General features: G+C 39.9%; 1 protein-coding gene across 4 annotated transcripts in view; it reads left to right on the forward strand.

Annotated features, from left to right (window-relative positions):
* hfp (Poly(U)-binding-splicing factor hfp) overlaps window positions 1-25,158 on the forward strand; it is a 525,647-nt gene that overhangs the window by 481,799 nt on the left and 18,690 nt on the right. For all 4 annotated transcript variants that reach the window (XM_071679802.1, XM_071679803.1, XM_071679805.1 and 1 more), the window contains one exon: window positions 2,479-3,111. In XM_071679802.1, coding sequence (XP_071535903.1) covers window positions 2,479-3,111 — 633 coding nt within the window. The remainder of the gene's footprint in view (window positions 1-2,478; window positions 3,112-25,158) is intronic.

Here is a 25,158-nt window from a genome sequence, read left to right on the forward strand (position 1 = left end):
ATGCATGTGGCATGAGAAAAGTGGAAGGTGGGCAGATAAGAAAGGGTAGTGAGTGGTGGGATGAAGTAAAGTGGTTAGTGAAAGGGAAAAGAGAGGCATTTGGATGATACTTACAAAGAAGGAGTGCAAATGACTGGCAGATGTATAAAAGAAAGTGGCAAGATGTGAAGAGGAAGGTGCAAAGGTTGAAGAAGAGGGCAAATGAGAGTTGAGGAGAGAGAGTATCATTACACTTTAGGGAGGATAGAAAGATGTTTTGGGAGGAGGTAAATAATGTGTGAAAGATAAGAGAACAAATAGGAACATCCGTGAAGGGGGCAAGTGATAACATGTAGTGATGAAGTGAGAAGGAGATGGAGTGAGTATTTTGAAGGTTTGTTGAACAAGTTTAATGATAGAGTGGTAGATGTAGGGTGTTTTGGTGGGGATGGTGTGCGAAGTGAGAGGGTCAAGGAAATAGTTTTTTGAGAGAGAAGAGGTGGTGAAAGCCCTATGGAAGATGAGATCTGGCAAGGCAGCAGGTTTGGATGGTATTGCAGTGGAGTTTATTAAGAAAGGGGTTGACTGTGTTGTTGATTGGTTGGTAAGGATATTCAATGGATCATGGTGAAGTGCCTGAGGATTGGCAGAATCCATATATAGTGCCATTGTCTTAAGGCAAAGGGGGTAAAGGTGAGTGTTCAAACTACAGAGGCATAAGTTTGTTGAGTATTCCTGGAAAATTGTATGGGAGGGTTTTGATTGAGAGGATGAAGGCATGTATAGAGCATCAGATTAGGGAGGAGAAGTGTGGTTTCAGAAGTGGTAGAGGATGTGTGGATCAGGTGTTAGCAGTGAAGAATGTGTGCGAGAAATATTTAGAAAAAAAGATGGATTTGTATATAGCATTTATGGATCTGGAGAAGGCATATGTTAGGGTTGATAGAGATGCTTTGTGGAAGGTCTTAAGAGTGTGGGAGGTAAGCTGCTTGAAGCAGTGAAAAGATTTTATCAAGGATGTAAGTTATGTATATGGGTAGAAAGAGAGGAGAGTGATTAGTTACCAGTGAACTTTGGTCTGCGGCAGGGGTGTGTGATGTCTCCATGGTTGTTTAATTTGTTTATGGATGGGGAGGTTAGGGAGGTAAATGCAAGAGTTTTGAAGAGAGGGGCGAGTATGCAGTCTGTCAGGGATGAGAGGGCTTGGAAAGTGAGTCAGTTGCTGTTCACCGATGATACAACATTTGTGGCTGATTCGATTGAGAAACTGCAGAAGTTGGTACTGTGTTTGGAAGAGGGACAAGTCAAATGGGATGTAAGTTTGAATGGAGAAATATTGGAGGAAGAGAAGTGTTTTAGATATCTGGGAGTGGACTTAGCAGCAAATAGAATCATGGAAGCAGAAGTGAATCACAGGGAGGGGGAGGGGATGAAGGCTCTGGGAGCGATGAAGAATGTGTGGAAAGAGAGAACATTATCTCAGAGAGCAAAAAAGGATATGTTTGAAGGAATGGTAGTCCCAACAGTATCATATGATTGCAAGGCTTGGGCTTGTATGGAGGAGGGTGGATGTGGTGGAAATGAAATGTTTGAGGACAGTTTGTGGTGTGAGGTGGTTTGATCGAGTAAGTGATAAAAGGGTAAGAGATGTATGGTAATAAAAAGAGTGTTGTTGAGAGAGCAGAAGAGGGTGTGTTGAAATTGTTTGGACATATGGAGAGAATGAGTGAGGAAAGATTGACAAAGAGGATATATGTGTCAGAGGTGTAGGGAACAAGGAGAAGCAGGAGACCAAATTGGAGGTGGAAGGATGGAGTGAAAAAGATTTTGAGTGATTGGGGCTTGAACATGCTGGAGAGTGAGAGGCGTGCAAGGAATAGAGTGAATTGGAATGATGTGGTATACTGGGGTCGATGGGCTACCAGTGGACTGAACCAAGGCACTTAAAACATCTGGGGTAAACCATGGAAAGGTCTTTGGGGCCTGGATGTGGATAGGAAGCTGCGGTTTCGATGCATTACACATGACAGCTAGAGACTGAGTGTGAATGAAAGCGGCCTTTTTTTGTCTGTTTTCCTGGTGCTACCTTGCTGAAGCAGGGTTTACCGATGCTTTTTCCTGTGGGGCAGGGTAGTGTTGGGAATGCATGAATGCAAGCAGGTATGAATATGTACATGTGTATATATGTATCTCTCTGTGTATATGTATATATATATGTATGTATATGTGTATATGTTGATATGTATATGTATGTATATAGGTGTTTATGTATATATTTATCTGTTTCCTAGCCCAACCACACTGATGGCAGAAACAGTAATTAAGTATGATGAATAAATATTTTTTCCTCCATTTTAATATTGAGGTATTTAACTATTTTTGGCTTATTTTTTTTTAGTGTAAAAGTAGTAAATTTTCAGTTTCTTAATAAATGACCAATTTTGTATAACATTATTGTTGAAGGTCTTTACATCATTAAGCATTGAATTTTCTTTCCAGGGTCCTTTATCAGCTCCAACACAAATGCCAACTGCTGCAGCAGTTGCAGCAGCAGCTGCTACAGCAAAGATTCAGGCTATGGATGCATTAGCAACAAATGCTATGGGCTTGGTACAAGGTCTCAGTAATTCTTCAGGCTCACAACTGCCACCAGTTGGTGTTGTAGGCAATGTAGCACCAGTGGGATCAGTAGGTAATGTTTCCACTACAGTCCCACCAGTAGGTGTTGTTGGAACGCCTCCATCAGGAGGCACAAGTGGAAGTACTTCATCTGTTCCTCCTGTTGGTGTTGTTACTAGCTTACCTAACCTCACTGGACCAGCCAGTGGAGGTGCAGCAATACCCCCACCAACAGTCATTACCTCATTACCTGTTCCTGGTACAACAACCTCTCCACATGCACCTCCATTACCTCCTTCATCATCTACTGCTGGTGCAGGAACTAGTGCCACTACAGCAGTAGTTAGTGCTTCAGGTGGAGGTGAAGATCGTAAGCCCACTCACCAGGAGGAGCTTGCTAAGAAACTGATGGAGGACAATGAGCCCCAGACGCTACAGCAACAAGAGACTATGTCCATCAAAGGTCAATCAGCACGACATTTAGTAATGCAGAAGCTCATGAGGAAAGCAGAGGTATGAATTCTTAACTCCAGCATATGTAATAACTTATTTTTACAGCACTGGGAGAGAGTTATGCACTCCTGGGGCCCCAATCTCTTGAATTTTAATGAACCATCAGGTAGCCTTTTGTACATTTGAATGATTCTGGCATTCAGAGTTTACTTTTGATCATGCCTTCCAAAGTATGAATAGCCATATTAGTTTGTATTCAAATGTAAGAAATAAGTCAGAACACAGGAAGTACCAGTAAAGTGTTTAAACTGTTACATGATGTGAAAATGGAGGTTTTCTGGCAGTATATTGTGGGGCAGATCAGAGATATAACTTTCCCTTATAATGTGGGTTTCATCACTTCATTAACAACAGTTTGTTTGAATGATAGACCCCAGGAAAATAGCCCCATTATTATATGAGGTTCCCATGTATAAGTGACTACTTCATATTCCCTAGCTCAGGCCATTGGCAGAACATCGCCTCCTTTATACCACATTGCTCTATCTCTGTTCACTCTGTCTTGTGCATGTCTCACATCCCCCTGCATTTCCAGGCCCCAATATCTCAAGGCTTCTTTCTCTCCATCTATCCATCACCTGCTTGGCTCTGCCATTTTCCTTTTTCATAACATTTCGGACATGTATACCCTTTCAGTCATTCTCTCCTCACATATCATCCCCATTTGTCCAAACCATTTGAGCACACAACTATTGTAAACATAATCCTCTTAGTATGACACATCTCTTACCTTACCATTTCTTATTCGATCGTTCCTCTTCACCCCAGCATATTTCATTTCCAGCATATTCACCTTCATCCATTCCTTGACATTCAAGGCACATGCCATGCATCCATGCAACACATTTGACACGAGTATACCTTCAAACACAGCATCTTTTCCTTCACAGACAGTGACTTCACCCACCCTGTGGCTCATTTCAATTCCTATTGTTCCATTCTTTGCTAAGTCCAGTCCCGGGTATCTAAATCATTCCTCTTTCTTCAAGTTCTCTCCATTCAACCTCACTCTTAACTGATCTGTCTCTCTCCGCTGCTAAACTTACCACTCTTAGGAACCTTGTTCCTGTTCACATTTACTCTCAGATTTCTTATTTCACACATCCCCAAACACAGAAACCAACTTATGCAGTTTCTCACTAGAATCTTTAACTAGAGCTGTGTTATCAGCAAATAGTAACTGATTCACCTCCCAGGAGCCCCACCCCAAACAGACTGCATACCTGAACTTGTCTTTAAAACCCTAGCATTCACCTCCTTCATTACCCCATCCATAAACAGATTAAATGGCCATAGGGACATTACACATCCCTGCCACAGACCTGCCTTCACCTGGAGCTACTCACCCTCTCTTACATGCCAAACTCTGTAAAAAAAATCCTCAATGCTTCTAGTAGTTTTCCTCTTATACTTTATATTTGTAACATCCTCCATAAAGTACCCTCTGAACCCAATCATATGCTTTTTATCATTCCACATATAAATCTTGTCTCCTTAAGTATTTCTCAAAAAAATTCTTCAAAGCAGCCACCTGATCCACACATCCTCCTCTAACCTTGAAACTATACTGTACCTGCCCAAACTGAAGTTCAGTGCATGCCTTCATCATCTCAGTCACCACTCTTTCATACAATGTACCAAGTGCTCTCAGTGAACTTATACCCTTGTAACTTGAACATTCATGTTTATTGCTCTTGCCTGTATACAATGGCACTATACAGGCGTTCTTCCAATCCTCAGGCACTTCACCTTTAGCTATACATTCATTGAAAACCATAACTAACCAGACACCAACACAGTCTGTCTGTCTATCTATCCATATGTCTGATGCCCATTCCGTACAGGAACTCCCATCAAGGTGGTGACAATAGCAAAAGAAACGTCATTTATCCCTGTCTTTACATGCCTTCCTCACATACACCATTCCATGCATTCTCCCACCACATATCTCCCCCCCCCCCCAGTGCTCCTCCACTGTGTTTCCCCAGGTCACAGGTAGTCTTCAACTCACTTAAACCTCTTTAATTGTATTATCGTACTTTCTGCTTTTAAATTCTCTGTCTTGAATTCTTTCCACATGCCCAAACCATCTCATGGTATTATGTTTCATCCTCTATCCCATTCCACAATTTATTCCCTTTGCATTCCCTGCCATACCATATCTCTCATACACTCCCTCATTTCTTTCTTCATTCCCTTTCGTGAGTTCACCTCCTATCCCATCCACTTCAGCTGCTCTACCATACTTCATCTTATGCAAGGCTTTTACTTCCTCTTCTCTTTTCAACAAACCACTTGCCATGACTCTTTCACTTTGCATACCTCATCATGCAAAACACCCCACATCCGCATCAAGTACACAATACATCATATGTTGGATTTGAACCCGGTGAGGGTCATCCAGTTATGAGTGAAATCAGACAAATCTATTCTTAAGGAGGTCTTAGGATTGAGATTATCGTAGCCTTTGATAATTTTGAATGGCTGTATTAAATTATATCTTAACCTTCTCTTTTAAGATGAAATAGATTTGTTATTCAGTCTTCTGTCATAGGCTTTGTTTCTCAGTTCAGGAATCACCTTGGTAGCTTGCCTCTGTATTTTGTCCATTCTATCTATAAACACAGTATTCAAGATTGGGACGCTACAGTGACTTGTAAAAAACAAGGTTAATTTTCCTGGACATAGATTCAATAGCCCTACCTATGAATCCAAGAATTTTTTTGCCCTTTTAACTGCGTCTGTGCACTGTTTACTTTTCTTTAGACCACCAGAGATTATTGCACCGAAGTCTGTTTCCACATTCACCATTTGTAATTCAAGAGAATTCTTACTTTAGCTTGCCTTTTCATTTTCACTTCTGATATGTAAGACTCTCTGAGTCTTACTTTAGCTTGCCTTTTCATTTTCACTTCTGATATGTAAGACTCTCTGAGTCTATGTTCTTTTTGTTGTAGATTTATTTCCTAACTTAGTATCCTCAGTGAATTTGACATCTTACAATGCAGCGCAATTGTCAGTATCTTTGATATATTATTTTATTAGTTATACTTTATCGCTGTCTCCCGCGTTAGCGAGGTAGCACAAGGAAACAGAAGAAAATATGGCCCAACCCACCCTCATACACATGTATATACATACACGTCCACACACAGCACATATACATACCTATACATCTCAACGTATACATATATATATACACACACAAACATATACATATGTACACATGTACATAATTCATACTGTATGCCCTTATTCATTCCCGTCGCCACCCAACCACACATGAGATAACAACCCCCTCCTCCTGCATGTGCATGAGGTAGTGCGAGGAAAACACAACAAAGGCCACATTCGTTCACACCCAATCTCTAGCTGTCATGTATAATGCACAGAAACCACAGCTCCCTTTCCACATCCAGGCCCCACAGAACTTTCCATGGTTTTCCCCAGACTCTTCACATGCCCTGGTTCAATCCATTGACAGCACGTCGACCCCAGTATACCACACTGTTCCAATTCACTCTATTCCTTGCACACCTTTCACCCTCCAGAATGTTCAGGCCCCAATCACTCAAAATCTTTTTCACTCCATCTTTCCACCTCCAATTTGGCCTCCCACTTCTTGTTCTCTCCACCTCTGACACATATATCCTCTTTGTCAATCATTCCTCACTCATTCTCTCCATGTGACCAAACCATTTCAAAACACCCTCTTCTGCTCTCTCAACCACACTCTTTTATTATCACACATCTCTTTTACCCTCTCATTACTTACTCGATCAAACCACCTCACACCACTTATTGTCCTCAAACATCTCATTTCCGGCACATCCACCCTCCTCCACACAGCTCTATCTATAGCCCACGCCTTGCAACTATATATCATTGTTGAAACCACTATTCCTTCAAACATACCCATTTTTGCTTTCCAAGATAACATTCTCGACTTCCACACATTCTTCAACGCTCCCATAACTTTTGCCCCCTGCCCCACCCCATGATTCACTTCCACTTCCATGGTTCCATCCGCTGCCAAATCTACTCCCAGATATCTAAAAAACTTCACTTCCTCTAGTTTTTCTGCATTGAGACTTACCTCCCAATTGACTTGTCCCTCAACCCTACTGTACCTAATAACCTTGCTCTTATTCACATTTACTCTCAGCTTTCTTCTTTCACACATTTTGCCAAACTCAGCCACCAGCTTCTGCAGTTTCTCACCTGAATCAGCCACCAACACTGTATCATCAGCAAACAACAACTGACTCTTTCCCCAAGCTCTCTCATCCATAACAGACTGCATACTTGCCCCTCTTTCCAAAACTCTTGCATTCCCCTCCCTAACAACCCCATCCATAAACAAATTAAACAACCATGGAGACATCACACACCCCTTCCGCAAACCTACATTCGCTGAGAACCAATCACTTTCCTCTCTTCCTATCTTCCTACACGTACACATGCCTTACATCCTCGATAAAAACTTTTCACTGCTTCTAACAACTTGCCTCCCATACCATATATTCTTAATACCTTCCACAGAGCATCTCTATCAACTCTATCATATGCCTTCTCCAGATCCATAAATGCTACATACAAATCCATTTGCTTTTCTGAGTATTTCTTACATACGTTCTTCAAAGCAAACACCTGATCCACACATCCTCTACCACTTTTGAAAACCACACTAGTCTTCCCCAATCTGATACTCTGTACATGCTTTCACCCTCTCAATCAATACCCTCCCATATAATTTCCCAGGAATACTCAACAAACTTATAGCTCTGTAATTTGAGCACTCACTCTTATCCCCTTTGCCTTTGTACATTGGCATTATGCAAGCATTCCACCAACCTTCAGGCACCTCACCATGAGTCATACATACATTAGATAACCTTACCAGCCAGTCAACAATACAGTCATCCCCGTTTTTGATAAATTCCACTGCAATACCGTCCAAACCCACTGCCTTGCCGGCTTTCATCATCCGCAAAGCTTTTACTACCTCTTCTCTGTTTACTGAATCATTCTCCCTAACCCTCTCACTTTGCACGCCACCTTGACCAAAACACCCTATATCTGCAACTCAGTCATCAAAGACATTCAACAAACCTTCAAAATACTCACTCCATATCCTTCTCACATCACCACTACATGTTATCACCTCCCCATTATCCCCCTTCACTGATGTTCCCATTTGTTCCCATGTCTTACGCACTTTACCTCCTTCCAAAACATTTTTTTATTCTCCCTAGAATTTAATGATACTCTCTCACCCATCTTTCATGTGCCTTCTTTTTCACCTCTTGCACCTTTCTCTTGACCTCCTGCCTATTTCTTTTATTCATCTCCCAGTCACTTGCATTATTTCCCTGCAAAAATCATGCAAATGCCTCTCTCTTCTCTTTCACTAATAATCTTACTTCTTCATCCCACCACTCACTACCCTTTCTAATCTGCCCACCTCCCACCCTTCTCATGCCACAAGCATCTTTTGCGCAAGCCATCACTGCTTCCCTAAATACATCCCATTCCTCTCCCACTCCCCTTGCCTCCTTTATTCTCACCTTTTTCCATTCTGTACTCAGTCTCTCCTGGTACTTCCTCACACAAGTCTCCCTCCCAAGTTCATTTACTCTCACCACTCTCTTCACCCCAACATTCTCTCCTCTATTCTGAAAACCTCTACAAATCTTCACCTTCGCCTCCGCAAGATATTGATCAGACATCCCTCCACTTGCACTTCTCAGCACATTAAAATCCAAAAGTCTCTGTTTCGTGCACCTATCAATTAACACATAATCCAATAATGCTCTCTGGCCATCTCTCGTACTTACATACGTACAGTTATGTATATCTGTCTTTTTAAACTACGTATTCCCGATCACCAGTCCTTTTTCAGCACATAGATCTGCAAGCTCTACACCATTTCTATTTACGACACTGAACACCCCATGCACACCAATTATTCTCTCAACTGCCACATTACTCACCTTTGCATTCAAATCACCCGTCACTATAAACTGGTCTCATGCATGAAAACTGCTAACACACTCATTCAGCTGCTCCCAAAACACTTGCCTCTCATGATCTTTCTTCTCATATCCAGGTGCATATGCACCAATAATCACCCATCTCTCTCCATCCACTTTCAGTTTTACCCATATCAATCTAGAATTTACTTTCTTGCGCTCTATCACATACTCCCTCCACTCCTGTTTCAGGAGTAGTACTACTCCTTCCCTTGCTCTCGTCCTCTCACTAACCCCTGCCTTTACTCCCATATCTTTGATATGTATTTGAAAAAGAGAATGGGTCTTAAGACTGATCATTGTGGCATGCCACTCATAATAACAGTAGTTATTACATTTAACCATAATGAGGCATGACAACTAATCAGAACTCATGTTTATGGGCAGTCAACCAATTTCTTAACCACCCGAATACAACCCCCATCTTATAGTGCTATTCAACTTTTGTTAGTAACATTTGATGTGGAACTTTAACATATGCTTTTTAAGATCTAGGTAGAAGACATCACCTACTTCATTTGCATCATACTTGTTGATTATATCATAAAGAGAAATCAAGCAGATTTGTCAGACATGAATAATTACACTGAAAATCATGCTGAAAATCTTTTATTAAATGGTGTTCCTTTGAATGGTTGAAAATCTTAAAAAGATAGATGGATTCCATAAGTTTATGAAATATTGATTTTAATCTGATTAGATGACAGTTTCTGGGCAGTGATTCATTCCTTTTATGAAAATAGGTGTTACGTTAGGAAGCTTTCATTTCTGGTGAACTTTCCCTATATCTGGTGACTTAAGGAAAAAGAGCAGTCAGGGGTTTAATTACCTCATTTTTTGCCTCTTTCATTGTCCTCAGAAAATAATTATCTGGGCATGCTGTTTTATTTATTTTTGCTTCTTTTACTGCTGGTAGTATATCTTTAACTCTTTGGTCTTGTTGCAAAATGATTTTTGCTCTTAGTAATGGAACTGGATTTGGGGCATGAGCTGCATCTTGAATTTTTATTACAGATGTGAAAAATGATGGAAAATCTTTGCCTTGACTTTGTTGTCTTGAACCAAGTCACCATTTTGTATCATTAATTGACCAGTTAACTATGTAATGACTTTCTTGCTTCTAACATATCCATAAAACTCCTTAGGGTTTCTGTTGCTATTTCTAGCAACATACACTTCAAATTTTACTTTGACTTTCTATTGCTATTTTTAGCAACATGCACCTCAAATTTTACTTTGATGTATAAGTCTGTCTCTCTAAGGTATATTTTGTTGCTTGGGTGTTCAGTATTCTCCTGCTCCTGGTTGGAACTTCAGTGAAGGGCACTAATGGGGAGGTGATAACAAGTAGTGGTGATGTGAGAAGGAGATGGAGTGAGTATTTTGAAGGTTTGTTGAATGTGTTTGATGATAGAGTGGCAGATATAGGGTGTTTTGGTTGAGGTGGTGTGCAAAGTGAGAGGGTTAGGGAAAATGATTTGGTAAACAGAGAAGAGGTAGTAAAACCTTTGCAGAAGATGAAAGCCGGCAAGGCAGCAGGTTTGGATGGTATTGCAGTGGAATCTATTAAAAAGGGGGTGACTGTATTGTTGACTGGTTGGTAAGGTTATTTAATGTATGTATGACTCATGGTGAGGTGCCTGAGGATTGGCGGAATGCGTGCATAGTGCCATTGTACAAAGGCAAATGGGATAAGAGTGAATGCTCAAATTACAGAGGTATAAGTTTGTTGAGTATTCCTGGTAAATTATATGGGAGAGTATTGATTGAGAGGGTGAAAGCATGTACAGAGCATCAGATTGGGGAAGAGCAGTGTGGTTTCAGAAGTGGTAGAGGATGTGTGGATCAGGTGTTTACTTTGAAGAATGTATGTGAGAAATACTTAGAAAAGCAAATGGATTTGTATGTAGCATTTATGGATCTGGAGAAGGCATATGATAGAGTTGATAGAGATGCTCTGTGGAAGGTATTAAGAATATATGGTGTGGGAGGCAAGTTGTTAGAAGCAGTGAAAAGTTTTTATCGAGGATGTAAGGCATGTGTACGTGTAGGAAGAGAGGAAAGTGATTGGTTCTCAGTGAATGTAGGTTTGCGGCAGGGGTGTGTGATGTCTCCATGGTTGTTTAATTTGTTTATGGATGGGGTTGTTAGGGAGATGAATGCAAGAGTTTTGGAAAGAGGGGCAAGTATGAAGTCTGTTGTGGATGAGAGAGCTTGGGAAGTGAGTCAGTTGTTGTTTGCTGATGATACAGCGCTGGTGGCTGATTCATGTGAGAAATTGCAGAAGCTGGTGACTGAGTTTGGTAAAGTGTGTGAAAAAAGAAAGTTAAGAGTAAATGTGAATAAGAGCAAGGTAATTAGGTACAGTAGGGTTGAGGATCAAGTCAATTGGGAGGTAAGTTTGAATGGAGAAAAACTGGAGAAAGTAAAGTGTTTTAGATATCAGGTAGTGGATCTGGCAGCAGATGGAACCATGGAAGCGGAAGTGAATCATAGGGTGGGGGAGGGGGCGAAAATCCTGGGAGCCTTGAAGAATGTGTGGAAGTCGAGAACATTATCTCGGAAAGCAAAAATGGGTATGTTTGAAGGAATAGTGGTTCCAACAATGTTGTATGGTTGCGAGGCATGGGCTATGGATAGAGTTGTGCGCAGGAGGGTGGATGTGCTGGAAATGAGATGTTTGAGGACGTGTGGTATGAGGTGGTTTGATCGAGTAAGTAACGTAAGGGTAAGAGAGATGTGTGGAAATAAAAAGAGCGTCGTTGAGAGAGCAGAAGAGGGTGTTTTGAAATGGTTTGGGCACATGGAGAGAATGAGTGAGGAAAGATTGACCAAGAGGATATATGTGTCGGAGGTGGAGGGAACGAGGAGAAGTGGGAGACCAAATTGGAGGTGGAAAGATGGAGTGAAAAAGATTTTGTGTGATCGGGGCCTGAACATGCAGGAGAGTGAAAGGAGGGCAAGGAATAGAGTGAATTAGATGGATGTGGTATACCGGGGTTGACGTGCTGTCAGTGGATTGAATCAGGAAATGTGAAGCGTCTGGGGTAAACCATGGAAAGCTGTGTAGGTATTTATATTTGCGTGTGTGGACGAATGTGTATACATGTGTATGGCGGTGGGTTGGGCCATTTCTTTCGTCTGTTTCCTTGCGCTACCTCGCAAACACGTATTCCCTGCGTGTCGTAGAAGGCGACTAAAAGGGGAGGGAGCGGGGGGGCTGGAAATCCTCCCCTCTCACTTTTTTTTTTAATTTTCCAAAAGAGGGAACAGAGAAGGGGCCCAGGTGAGGATATTCCCTCAAGGGCCCAGTCCTCTGTTCTCAACGCTACCTCGCTAGTGCGGGAAATGGCGAATAGTATGAAAGAAAAAAGAAAGAAATATATATATATATAAGGAGACTTGTGTGAGGAAGTACCAGGAGAGACTGAGTACAGAATGGAGAATGGTGAGAACAATGGAAGTAAGGGGAGTGGGGGAGGAATGGGATGTATTTAGGGAATCAGTGATGGAGTTCGCAAAAGATGCTTGTGGCATGAGAAGAGTGGGAGGTGGGTTAATTAGAAAGGGATTTGAGTGGTGGGATGAAGAAGTAAGATTATTAGTGAAAGAGAAGAGAGAGGCATTTGGACGATTTTTTCAGGGAAAAAATGCAATTGAGTGGGAGATGTATAAAAGAAAGAGACAGGAGGTCAAGAGAAAGGTGCAAGAGGTGAAAAAGAGGGCAAATGAGAGTTGGGGTGAGAGAGTATCATTAAATTTTAGGGAGAATAAAAAGATGTTCTGGAAGGAGGTAAATAAAGTGCGTAAGACAAGGGAGCAAATGGGAACTTCAGTGAAGGGCGCAAATGGGAAGGTGATAACAAGTAGTGGTGATGTGAGAAAGAGATGGAGTGAGTATTTTGAAGGTTTGTTGAATGTGTTTGATGATAGAGTGGCAGATATAGGGTGTTTTGGTCGAGGTGGTGTGCAAAGTGAGAGGGTTAGGGAAAATGATTTGGTAAACAAAGAAGAGGTAGTAAAAGCTTTGTGGAAGATGAAAGCCGGCAAGGCAGCAGGTTTGGATGGTATTGCAGTGGAATCTATGAAAAAAGGGGGTGACTGTATTATTGACTGGTTGGTAAGGTTATTTAATGTATGTATGACTCATGGTGAGGTGCCTGATGATTGGCGGAATGCGTGCATAGTGCCATTGTACAAAGGCAAAGGGGAGAAGAGTGAGTGCTCAAATTTCAGAGGTATAAGTTTGTTGAGTATTCCTGGTAAATTATATGGGAGGGTATTGATTGAGAGGGTGAAGGCATGTACAGAGCATCAGATTGGGCAAGAGCAGTGTGGTTTCAGAAGTGGTAGAGGATGTGTGAATCAGGTGTTTGCTTTGAAGAATGTATGTGAGAAATACTTAGAAAAGCAAATGGATTTGTATGTAGCATTTATGGATCTGGAGAAGTCATATGATAGAGTTGATAGAGATGCTCTGTGGAAGGTATTAAGAATATATGGAGTGGGAGGCAAGTTGTTAGAAGCAGTGAAAAGTTTTTATCGAGGATGTAAGGCATGTGTACGTGTAGGAAGAGAGGAAAGTGATTGGTTCTCAGTGAATGTAGGTTTGCGGCAGGGGTGTGTGATGTCTCCATGGTTGTTTAATTTGTTTATGGATGGGGTTGTTAGGGAGGTAAATGCAAGAGTTTTGGAAAGAGGGGCAAGTATGAAGTCTGTTGGGGATGAGAGAGCTTGGGAAGTGAGTCAGTTGTTGTTTGCTGATGATACAGCGCTGGTGGCTGATTCATGTGAGAAACTGCAGAAGCTGGTGACTGAGTTTGGTAAAGTGTGTGGAAGAAGAAAGTTAAGAGTAAATGTGAATAAGAGCAAGGTTATTAGGTACAGTAGGGTTGAGGGTCAAGTCAATTGGGAGGTGAGTTTGAATGGAGAAAAACTGGAGGAAGTGAAGTGTTTTAGATATCTGGGAGTGGATCTGGCAGCGGATGGAACCATGGAAGCGGAAGTGGATCATAGGGTGGGGGAGGGGGCGAAAATTTTGGGGGCCTTGAAGAATGTGTGGAAGTCGAGAACATTATCTCGGAAAGCAAAAATGGGTATGTTTGAAGGAATAGTGGTTCCAACAATGTTGTATGGTTGCGAGGCGTGGGCTATGGATAGAGTTGTGCGCAGGAGGATGGATGTGCTGGAAATGAGATGTTTGAGGACAATGTGTGGTGTGAGGTGGTTTGATCGAGTGAGTAACGTAAGGGTAAGAGAGATGTGTGGAAATAAAAAGAGCGTGGTTGAGAGAGCAGAAGAGGGTGTTTTGAAGTGGTTTGGGCACATGGAGAGGATGAGTGAGGAAAGATTGACCAAGAGGATATATGTGTCAGAGGTGGAGGGAACAAGGAGAAGAGGGAGACCAAATTGGAGGTGGAAAGATGGAGTGAAAAAGATTTTGTGTGATCGGGGCCTGAACATGCTGGAGGGTGAAAGGAGGGCAAGGAATAGAGTGAATTGGAGCGATGTGGTATACCGGGGTTGACGTGCTGTCAGTGGATTGAATCAAGGCATGTGAAGCGTCTGGGGTAAGCTATGGAAAGCTGTGTAGGTATGTATATTTGCGTGTGTGGACGTATGTATATACATGTGTATGGGGGGGGTTGGGCCATTTCTTTCGTCTGTTTCCTTGCGCTACCTCGCAAACGCGGGAGACAGCGACAAAGTATAATAAAAAATAATAAAAAAAATACACACATATGGAGTGAAAAAGATTTTGTGTGATCGGTGCCTGAACATGCAGGAGGGTGAAAGGAATAGAGTGAATTGGATCGATGTGGTATACCGGGGTTGACGTGCTGTCAGTGGATTGAATCAGGGCATGTGAAGCGTCTGGGGTAAACCATGGAAAGCTGTGTAGGTATGTATATTTGCGTGTGTGGACGTGTATGTATATACATTTGTATGGGGGTGGGTTGGGCCATTTCTTTTGTCTGTTTCCTTGTGCTACCTCGCAAACGTGGGAGACAGCGACAAAGCAAAAAAAAAAAAAAAAGAAAATATATATATATATATATATATATATATATATATATATATATATATATATATATATATATATATATATATGTATATATATATATATATATATATATATATATATATATATATATATATATATATATATATATATTTATCCCTGGGGATAGGGGAGAAAGAATACTTCCCACGTATTCCCTGCGTGTCGTAGAAGGCGACTAAAAGGGGAGGGAGCGGGGGGCTGGAAATCCTCCCCCTCTCGTTTTTTTTTTAGTTTTCCAAAAGAAGGAACAGAGAATTGGGCCAGGTGAGGGTATTCCCTCAAGGCCCAGTCCTCTGTTCTTAACGCTACCTCGCTAATGCGGGAAATGGCGAATAGTTTGAAAGAAAAGAAAGAATATATATATATATTAACCCTGGGGATAGGGGATTAAGAATACTTCCCACGTATTCCCTGCGTGTCGTAGAAGGCGACTAAAAGGGGAGGGAGCGGGGGGCTGGAAATCCTCCCCTCTCGTTTTTTTTTTTTAAATTTTCCAAAAGAAGGAACAGAGGGAGCCAGGTGAGGATACTCCAAAAAAGGCCCAGTCCTCTGTTCTTAACGCTACCTCGCTAACGCGGGAAATGGCGAATAGTTTAAAAGAAGAAAGAAAAAATATATATATATATATATATATATATTTTTTTTTTTTTTTTTTTTTTATACTTTGTCGCTGTCTCCCGCGTTTGCGAGGTAGCGCAAGGAAACAGACGAAAGAAATGGCCCAACCCCCCCCCCATACACATGTATATACATACGTCCACACACGCAAATATACATACCTACACAGCTTTCCATGGTTTTCCCCAGACGCTTCACATGCCTTGATTCAATCCACTGACAGCACGTCAACCCCGGTATACCACATCGCTCCAATTCACTCTATTCCTTGCCCTCCTTTCACCCTCCTGCATGTTCAGGCCCCGATCACACAAAATCTTTTTCACTCCATCTTTCCACCTCCAATTTGGTCTCCCTCTTCTCCTCGTTCCCTCCACCTCTTACACATATATCCTCTTGGTCAATCTTTCCTCACTCATTCTCTCCATGTGCCCAAACCACTTCAAAACACCCTCTTCTGCTCTCTCAACCACGCTCTTTTTATTTCCACACATCTCTCTTACCCTTACGTTACTCACTCGATCAAACCACCTCACACCACACATTGTCCTCAAACATCTCATTTCCAGCACATCCATCCTCCTGCGCACAACTCTATCCATAGCCCACGCCTCGCAACCATACAACATTGTTGGAACCACTATTCCTTCAAACATACCCATTTTTGCTTTCCGAGATAATGTTTTCGACTTCCACACATTCTTCAAGGCCCCCAGGATTTTCGCCCCCTCCCCCACCCTATGATCCACTTCCACTTCCATGGTTCCATCCGCTGCCAGATCCACTCCCAGATATCTAAAACACTTCACTTCCTCCAGTTTTTCTCCATTCAAACTCACCTCCCAATTGACTTGACCCTCAACCCTACTGTACCTAATAACCTTGCTCTTATTCACATTTACTCTTAACTTTCTTCTCCCACACACTTTTCCAAACTCAGTCACCAGCTTCTGCAGTTTCTCACATGAATCAGCCACCAGCGCTGTATCATCAGCGAACAACAACTGACTCACTTCCCAAGCTCTCTCATCCCCAACAGACTTCATACTTGCCCCTCTTTCCAAAACTCTTGCATTTACCTCCCTAACAACCCCTCCATAAACAAATTAAACAACCATGGAGACATCACACACCCCTGCCGCAAACCTACATTCACTGAGAACCAATATATATATATATATATATATATATATATATATATATATATATATATATATATATATATTTTTTTTCTTTTTCTTTTAAACTATTCGCCATTTCCCGCGTTAGCGAGGTAGCATTAAGAACAGAGGACTGGGCCTTTGAGGGAATACCCTCACCTGGCCCAATTCTCTGTTCCTTCTTTTGGAAAATTAAAAGAAAAAAAAAAAAAAAAAAAGAGAGGGGAGGATTTCCAGCCCCCCGCTCCCTCCCCTTTTAGTCGCCTTCTACGACACGCAGGGAATACGTGGGAAGTATTCTTAATCCCCTATCCCCAGGGATAATATATATATATATATATATATATATATATATATATATATTATCCCTGGGGTTAGGGGAGAAAGAATACTTCCCACGTATTCCCTGCGTGCCGTAGAAGGCGACTAAAAGGGAAGGGAGCGGTGGGCTGGAAATCCTCCCCTCTCATTTTTTTTATAATTTTCTCAAAGAAGGAACAGAGAAGGGGGCCAGGTGAGGATATTCCCTCTAAGTCCTAGTCCTCTGTTCTTAACGCTACCTCGCTAATGCGGGAAATGGCGAATAGTATGAAAGAAAGAATATATATATGTATATTACATGACAGCTAGAGACTGAATGTGAACGAAAGTGGCCTTTGTTGTCTTTTCCTAGCGCTACCTCGTGCACATGAGGGGGGGACGGGGTGGTTATTTTCATGTGTGGCGAGGTGGCGATGGGAGTGAATAAAGGCAGACAGTATGAATCATGTGCATGTGTATATATGTAATTGTCTGTGTGTATATATATGTATACGTTGAGATGTATAGGTATGTATATATTGTGTGTGTGGATGTGTATGTATATACATGTGTATGTGGGTGGGTTGGACCATTCTATCGTCTGTTTCCTTGCGCTACCTCACTAACGCGGGAGACAGCGACAAATCAAAATAGATAGAATAGAAATAAGTCTTTTGGCATTATTTGATTACATACTAATTGATAGCCATTCACGAGAGGTAATGTCTTCAGGTGAGCAGCTGGTGGGATGTCTCATCATTACCTGGTGGAGGCAAGGATGGAAGATTTGTAGAGAGTTTTGGAAAAGATGAAATGATATGGTTGGGAAGATTGTTGTAAGAGTAAGTGAGCTAGAAAACGTTAAGAAATGCTTGGAGAGGTCGAATGTAAGATGTCAAAAGGTGAGGTAACATGAACTTAGCAGAGCGGGTGAGGAATAGGAGATGTTTAGGGAAGCAGTGGTGGTATGTTCGAGTGAAGTGCATGGCATGTGGAAAGTGAGAGGGGGCAGGTTAGAAAGATAGTGAATGGTGGGACGATGAAGTATAGTTCTTAGTGAAAGAGAAAAGAGAAGTTTATGGATAGTGCTTACAGGAATGAAGAGTCTAAACGATCAGAAAATGTGCAAGAGAAAATGGCAGGTCAAGAGGGAGGTGCAGGGGTTGAAAATGAGGGCCAGTGAGAATATGGATGAGTGAGTATCAGTAAACTTCAGGGGGATTATGATGTTTTGGAAGGGGCTGATAGTGTGAAAATAAAGAGACCAATGGGAACATCAGTGAAGAGGGCAAATGGGGAGAGTGGTAACAGATAATGATGAGTTGAGGAGGAGATAGATTTAGTTTAGATGTCTGCTGAAAGCACTTGATTATAGGATGTAGAGTGTTACAGGTGGGTATGTATGTTAAAAGAGAGAGTCATGGAGAGTGTTATGGTGAAGAGAAGAGAGACAGAGAAAGCCTTGCATGAGATGAAATGTGGAGAGGTGGCTAGAACAGACAGCATTACAGGTTCATTTGTTAAGAAAGGGGTTGACTGTGTTGTTGATTGGTTGATTAGGATTATCAGTGTATGTATGGATCATGGTGAGGTGCCTGAGGATTGATTGAATGCATGTATAGTGCCATGGTATAAAGGCAAAGGGGATAAAGTTAAGTGTTTAGCCTTCAGAGGTATAAGTTTGAGTGTACCTAGAAAGCACATGAAGTTCATACAAATATATGGCATGGGAGAAAAGCTACCAGCAGCAGAGAAGTTTTAGTTAAGGTTGTAAGGTATGTGTATTTGTAGTAAGAGTGGAGAGTGATTGCTTCTAAGAGAAGGTTGGTGTGCAGCAGGAGTATGCAATGTCACCATGGCTGATTACTTTGTTTATGGTTTGAGTGATGAGGGAGGTAAATGCAAGGATCATGGAGAGAGGGGTGAGTATGCTGTATGTAGGGGGTGAAGGGGGCCTGGAAAGTGCATCATTTGTTTGCTGATCTCACAGCATTGGTGGTAGTTTTGAGTGAGAAACTGCTGAAGCTTGTGACAGGGTTTGGAAGAGTGTGAAAGTAGAAAGTTAAGAGTAAATGTTAGATGAAGCAAGCAGAGGAATTGGTTAGTTGGGATGTGAACCTGAATGGAAAAAATCAGAGGAAGTAAAATATTTTAGATACCTGTGAGTAGAAATGGCACCGAATGGAACAATGGAAATGGAAATGTCATAGGGTGTGTGAGGGGTTGAAGTTTTGAGAGCATTAAAGACTGTGTGGAAAGAGAAGTTGTTATATGGAAGGGCAAAAATCATATGTTTGAAGGCAAAGTGATTCAGACAATGTTTTATGGATATTAGGGATGAGCTATAGATGAGGATGTGCAGAGGAGGGTGAAAGTGTTGGAAATGAAATGTTTAAGGACAGTATGCATGTGAATTGGTTTGATTAAGTAATAAATGGGTAAGAGAGAAATGTGATGATAAGAAGAGTGGTTGAAAGAGGTGAAGATAGTCAGGTGAAATTTATGGACATATGGAAAGAATGAGTGAGGAAAGCTTTACGGAGATGATATATGTGTTAAAAGTGTGGGGGACAGGAAAGAAGAGACCAAACCAGAGGTGGAAGGATGGTGTGAAAAATATTTGGGTAATCGGGCCTGGACATGGAGGAGGGTGAAAGTCATGCATGGGATAGAGTGAATTGGAATGTTGTGTTGTCAGTGGACTGGACCAGAATATGTGAATCTGCCAGCCATCTTGAATGTTTTGATATCAACAGTGCCACATGCTGACAACTACTGTAAGCAAGACTGCATTTGGATGGGTGACAGGAGACAATGCCAATTATATATTTATTTACTATTGTACATAATTGCTGTTTACCATATCAGCGAGGTTGTGCCAGGAAACCCACAAAGAAAGACCCATCCTCTCGTATACACACTTTTATACATACACTTACATACACACATATATACATACATGCACATACATATATACATACATGTACATACACACATATATACATACATGTACATACACACATATATACATACATGTACATACACACATATATACATACATGTACATACACACATATATACATACATGCACATACATATATACATACATGTACATACACACATATATACATACATGTACATACACACATATATACATACATGCACATACATATATACATACATGTACATACACACATATATACATACATGTACATACACACATATATACATACATGCACATACATATATACATACATGTACATACACACATATATACATACATGCACATACATATATACATACATGTACATACACACATATATACATACATGTACATACACACATATATACATACATGTACATACACACATATATACATACATGCACATACATATATACATACATGCACATACATATATACATACATGTACATACACACATATATACATACATGTACATACACACATATATACATACATGCACATACATATATACATACATGTACATACACACATATATACATACATGCACATACATATATACATACATGCACATACATATATACATACATGTACATACACACATATATACATACATGCACATACATATATACATACATGTACATACACACATATATACATACATGTACATACACACATATATACATACATGCACATACATATATACATACATGTACATACACACATATATACATACATGTACATACACACATATATACATACATGTACATACACACATATATACATACATGTACATACACACATATATACATACATGCACATACATATATACATACATGTACATACACACATATATACATACATGCACATACATATATACATACATGTACATACACACATATATACATACATGTACATACACACATATATACATACATGTACATACACACATATATACATACATGCACATACATATATACATACATGTACATACACACATATATACATACATGTACATACACACATATATACATACATGTACATACACACATATATACATACATGCACATACATATATACATACATGTACATACACACATATATACATACATGTACATACACACATATATACATACATGTACATACACACATATATACATACATGTACATACACACATATATACATACATGCACATACATATATACATACATGCACATACATATATACATACATGCACATACATATATACATACATGTACATACACACATATATACATACATGTACATACACACATATATACATACATGCACATACATATATACATACATGTACATACACACATATATACATACATGTACATACACACATATATACATACATGCACATACATATATACATACATGTACATACACACATATATACATACATGTACATACACACATATATACATACATGTACATACACACATATATACATACATGCACATACATATATACATACATGTACATACACACATATATACATACATGCACATACATATATACATACATGCACATACATATATACATACATGCACATACATATATACATACATGTACATACACACATATATACATACATGTACATACACACATATATACATACATGCACATACATATATACATACATGCACATACATATATACATACATGTACATACACACATATATACATACATGTACATACACACATATATACATACATGTACATACACACATATATACATACATGTACATACACACATATATACATACATGCACATACATATATACATACATGTACATACACACATATATACATACATGTACATACACACATATATACATACATGTACATACACACATATATACATACATGTACATACACACATATATACATACATGTACATACACACATATATACATACATGCACATACATATATACATACATGTACATACACACATATATACATACATGTACATACACACATATATACATACATGTACATACACACATATATACATACATGCACATACATATATACATACATGCACATACATATATACATACATGTACATACACACATATATACATACATGCACATACATATATACATACATGCACATACATATATACATACATGTACATACACACATATATACATACATGTACATACACACATATATACATACATGTACATACACACATATATACATACATGTACATACACACATATATACATACATGTACATACACACATATATACATACATGTACATACACACATATATACATACATGTACATACACACATATATACATACATGTACATACACACATATATACATACATGTACATACACACATATATACATACATGTACATACACACATATATACATACATGCACATACATATATACATACATGTACATACACACATATATACATACATGTACATACACACATATATACATACATGCACATACATATATACATACATGTACATACACACATATATACATACATGCACATACATATATACATACATGTACATACACACATATATACATACATGTACATACACACATATATACATACATGTACATACACACATATATACATACATGTACATACACACATATATACATACATGCACATACATATATACATACATGTACATACACACATATATACATACATGTACATACACACATATATATATGTACTTGTCTGTGTGTATATATATGTATACGTTGAGATGTATAGGTATGTATATATTGTGTGTGTGGATGTGTATGTATATACATTTGTATGGGGGTGGGTTGGGCCATTTCTTTCGTCTGTTTCCTTGCGCTACCTCAGGCACTTCACCATGATCCATATATACACTGAATATCCTTAGCAATCAATCAACAACATATTTACCCCTTCTTAATAAATTCAACTGCATTACCATCCACTACTGCCACTTTGCCCGATTTCATCTTCCGCAAGGATTTCACCACATCTTCTCTCTTCACCAAACCATTCTCCCTGACTCTCATTTCATGTATCATCCCAACCAAAAAACCCTACATCTACCACTCTGTCATCAAACTCATTCATCAATCTTTCAAAATACATATCTATCTCCTCCTCACTCCATCACTACCTGTTATCACTTCCCCCCATGCTCTGTTCACCGATGTTCCCATTTAATCTCTTGTCTTTTGCACATTATTTATCTCCTTTCAAAACATCTTTTTATCCTCCATAAAGTTCAGTGATACTCTTTCACCTTAACTCTCATTTGCCCTCTTTTTCAACCCTTGTACCTTCTTCTTGACCTACTTCTATCTCTTGTACATCCCCCAGTCATTTGCACTCTTTCCTTGTAAGTACCATACGAGCACCTTTCTTTTCTCATTCACTAGCAACTTTACTTCTTCATCCCACCACTCACTACCCTTTCTAATTTGCCCATCTCCCAACTTCCTCATACTACCTGCATCTCTTGCATATGCCATCACTGCTTCTGTAAATACATGCCATTCCTCACCACTCCTATCACTTCATTTGCTCTCCCATCACTTCATTTGCTCTTGTCTTATGCCATTCTGCAGTCACTCTCTCTTGGTATTTCTTCACACAAGTATCCTTTCCAAGCTCACTTACTCTCAACACTCTCTTCTTCCCAGTATTCTCTCTATTTTTTAAAACCTCTAGAAAACTTCACCTTTGCCTTCACAAGATGGTGATCAGACATCCCACCAGCTGCCCCCTTCAGCACATTTACATCTAAAAGTCCCTCTTTTACACGCCTATCAGTTGATACGTACTCTTATAATGCCTGTTTACCATCTACTTACATGCGTTTATGTGTGTATATCTCTTTTTAATCCAGGCATTCCCAGTTACCAGTATTTTTTTTGGCACATAACTCCACAAGCTGTTCACTATTTCCATTCACAACGCTAAAAACCCATGTACACCAATTATACCCTCCACTGCCTCATTGCTCACCTTCGCATTCAGATCACCCATCACTGATACCTAGCCTTGTACACCAGATTTTCTAACACACTCGCTCAGCTGCTTCCAAAACACTTGCCTCTCAAGATCTTTCTTCACATGGCCAGGTGCACTAGCACCAATATTCACCCATCTCTTGCCATTCACTTTCAGTTTTATCCACACCAATCAAGAATTTACTTTCTAGCACTCTGTCACAAACTCCCACAACTCCTGCTCTAGTAGTGCTACTCCTTCCTTACCTCTTGTCCTCTCACCAGCTCCAGACTTTTCTCCCAAGATATTTCCAGACCATTCTTCCCCATTACCATTGAGCTTTGTTTCACTCAGAGCCTGAACATCCAGATTTCTTCATCAAACATTCAACCTATCTTTCCTTTCTTTTAAATCTTGGTTACATCCACACATATTCAGACACCACAATCTGCTTGACTTCTTTTGTTTTCTCTTTTAGAAATTGAAATTCAAGAAAGGGATGGTTTCGAGCCCCCTGCTCCTGTCTCCTTTAGTCACTTTCTATGACATTTGGGAAATACGGTGGTATAGTTCTTTCTCCCTAACCTCAGTCAACACTGATTATATTTGAATATCTCCTTAGATTGTTATCATCAAAATAGGACTTTTTCTGATGCTATTAAAGGAATGTAATCATTCAAATGTGATCAGTGTTATTTCTTTTGTCACTTATCCAGATCCTGTTCACATAAACAGTAACTCCATGAATGAGACTGCAAGTGAAATTTTTGGTGGTGGTGGTGGTGTTGCTCATGGTGCTGGTGGCAGAGGTGATGCAGTCTGAATTCTTTTGTTGTACCATTGTGTAATTTATTGCACAAATTGAAATTTTATCTCTTTACACAAAC

This window comes from Panulirus ornatus, chromosome 30, assembly GCF_036320965.1.
Source record: "Panulirus ornatus isolate Po-2019 chromosome 30, ASM3632096v1, whole genome shotgun sequence".
In the NCBI taxonomy this organism is placed as follows: domain Eukaryota; kingdom Metazoa; phylum Arthropoda; class Malacostraca; order Decapoda; family Palinuridae; genus Panulirus; species Panulirus ornatus.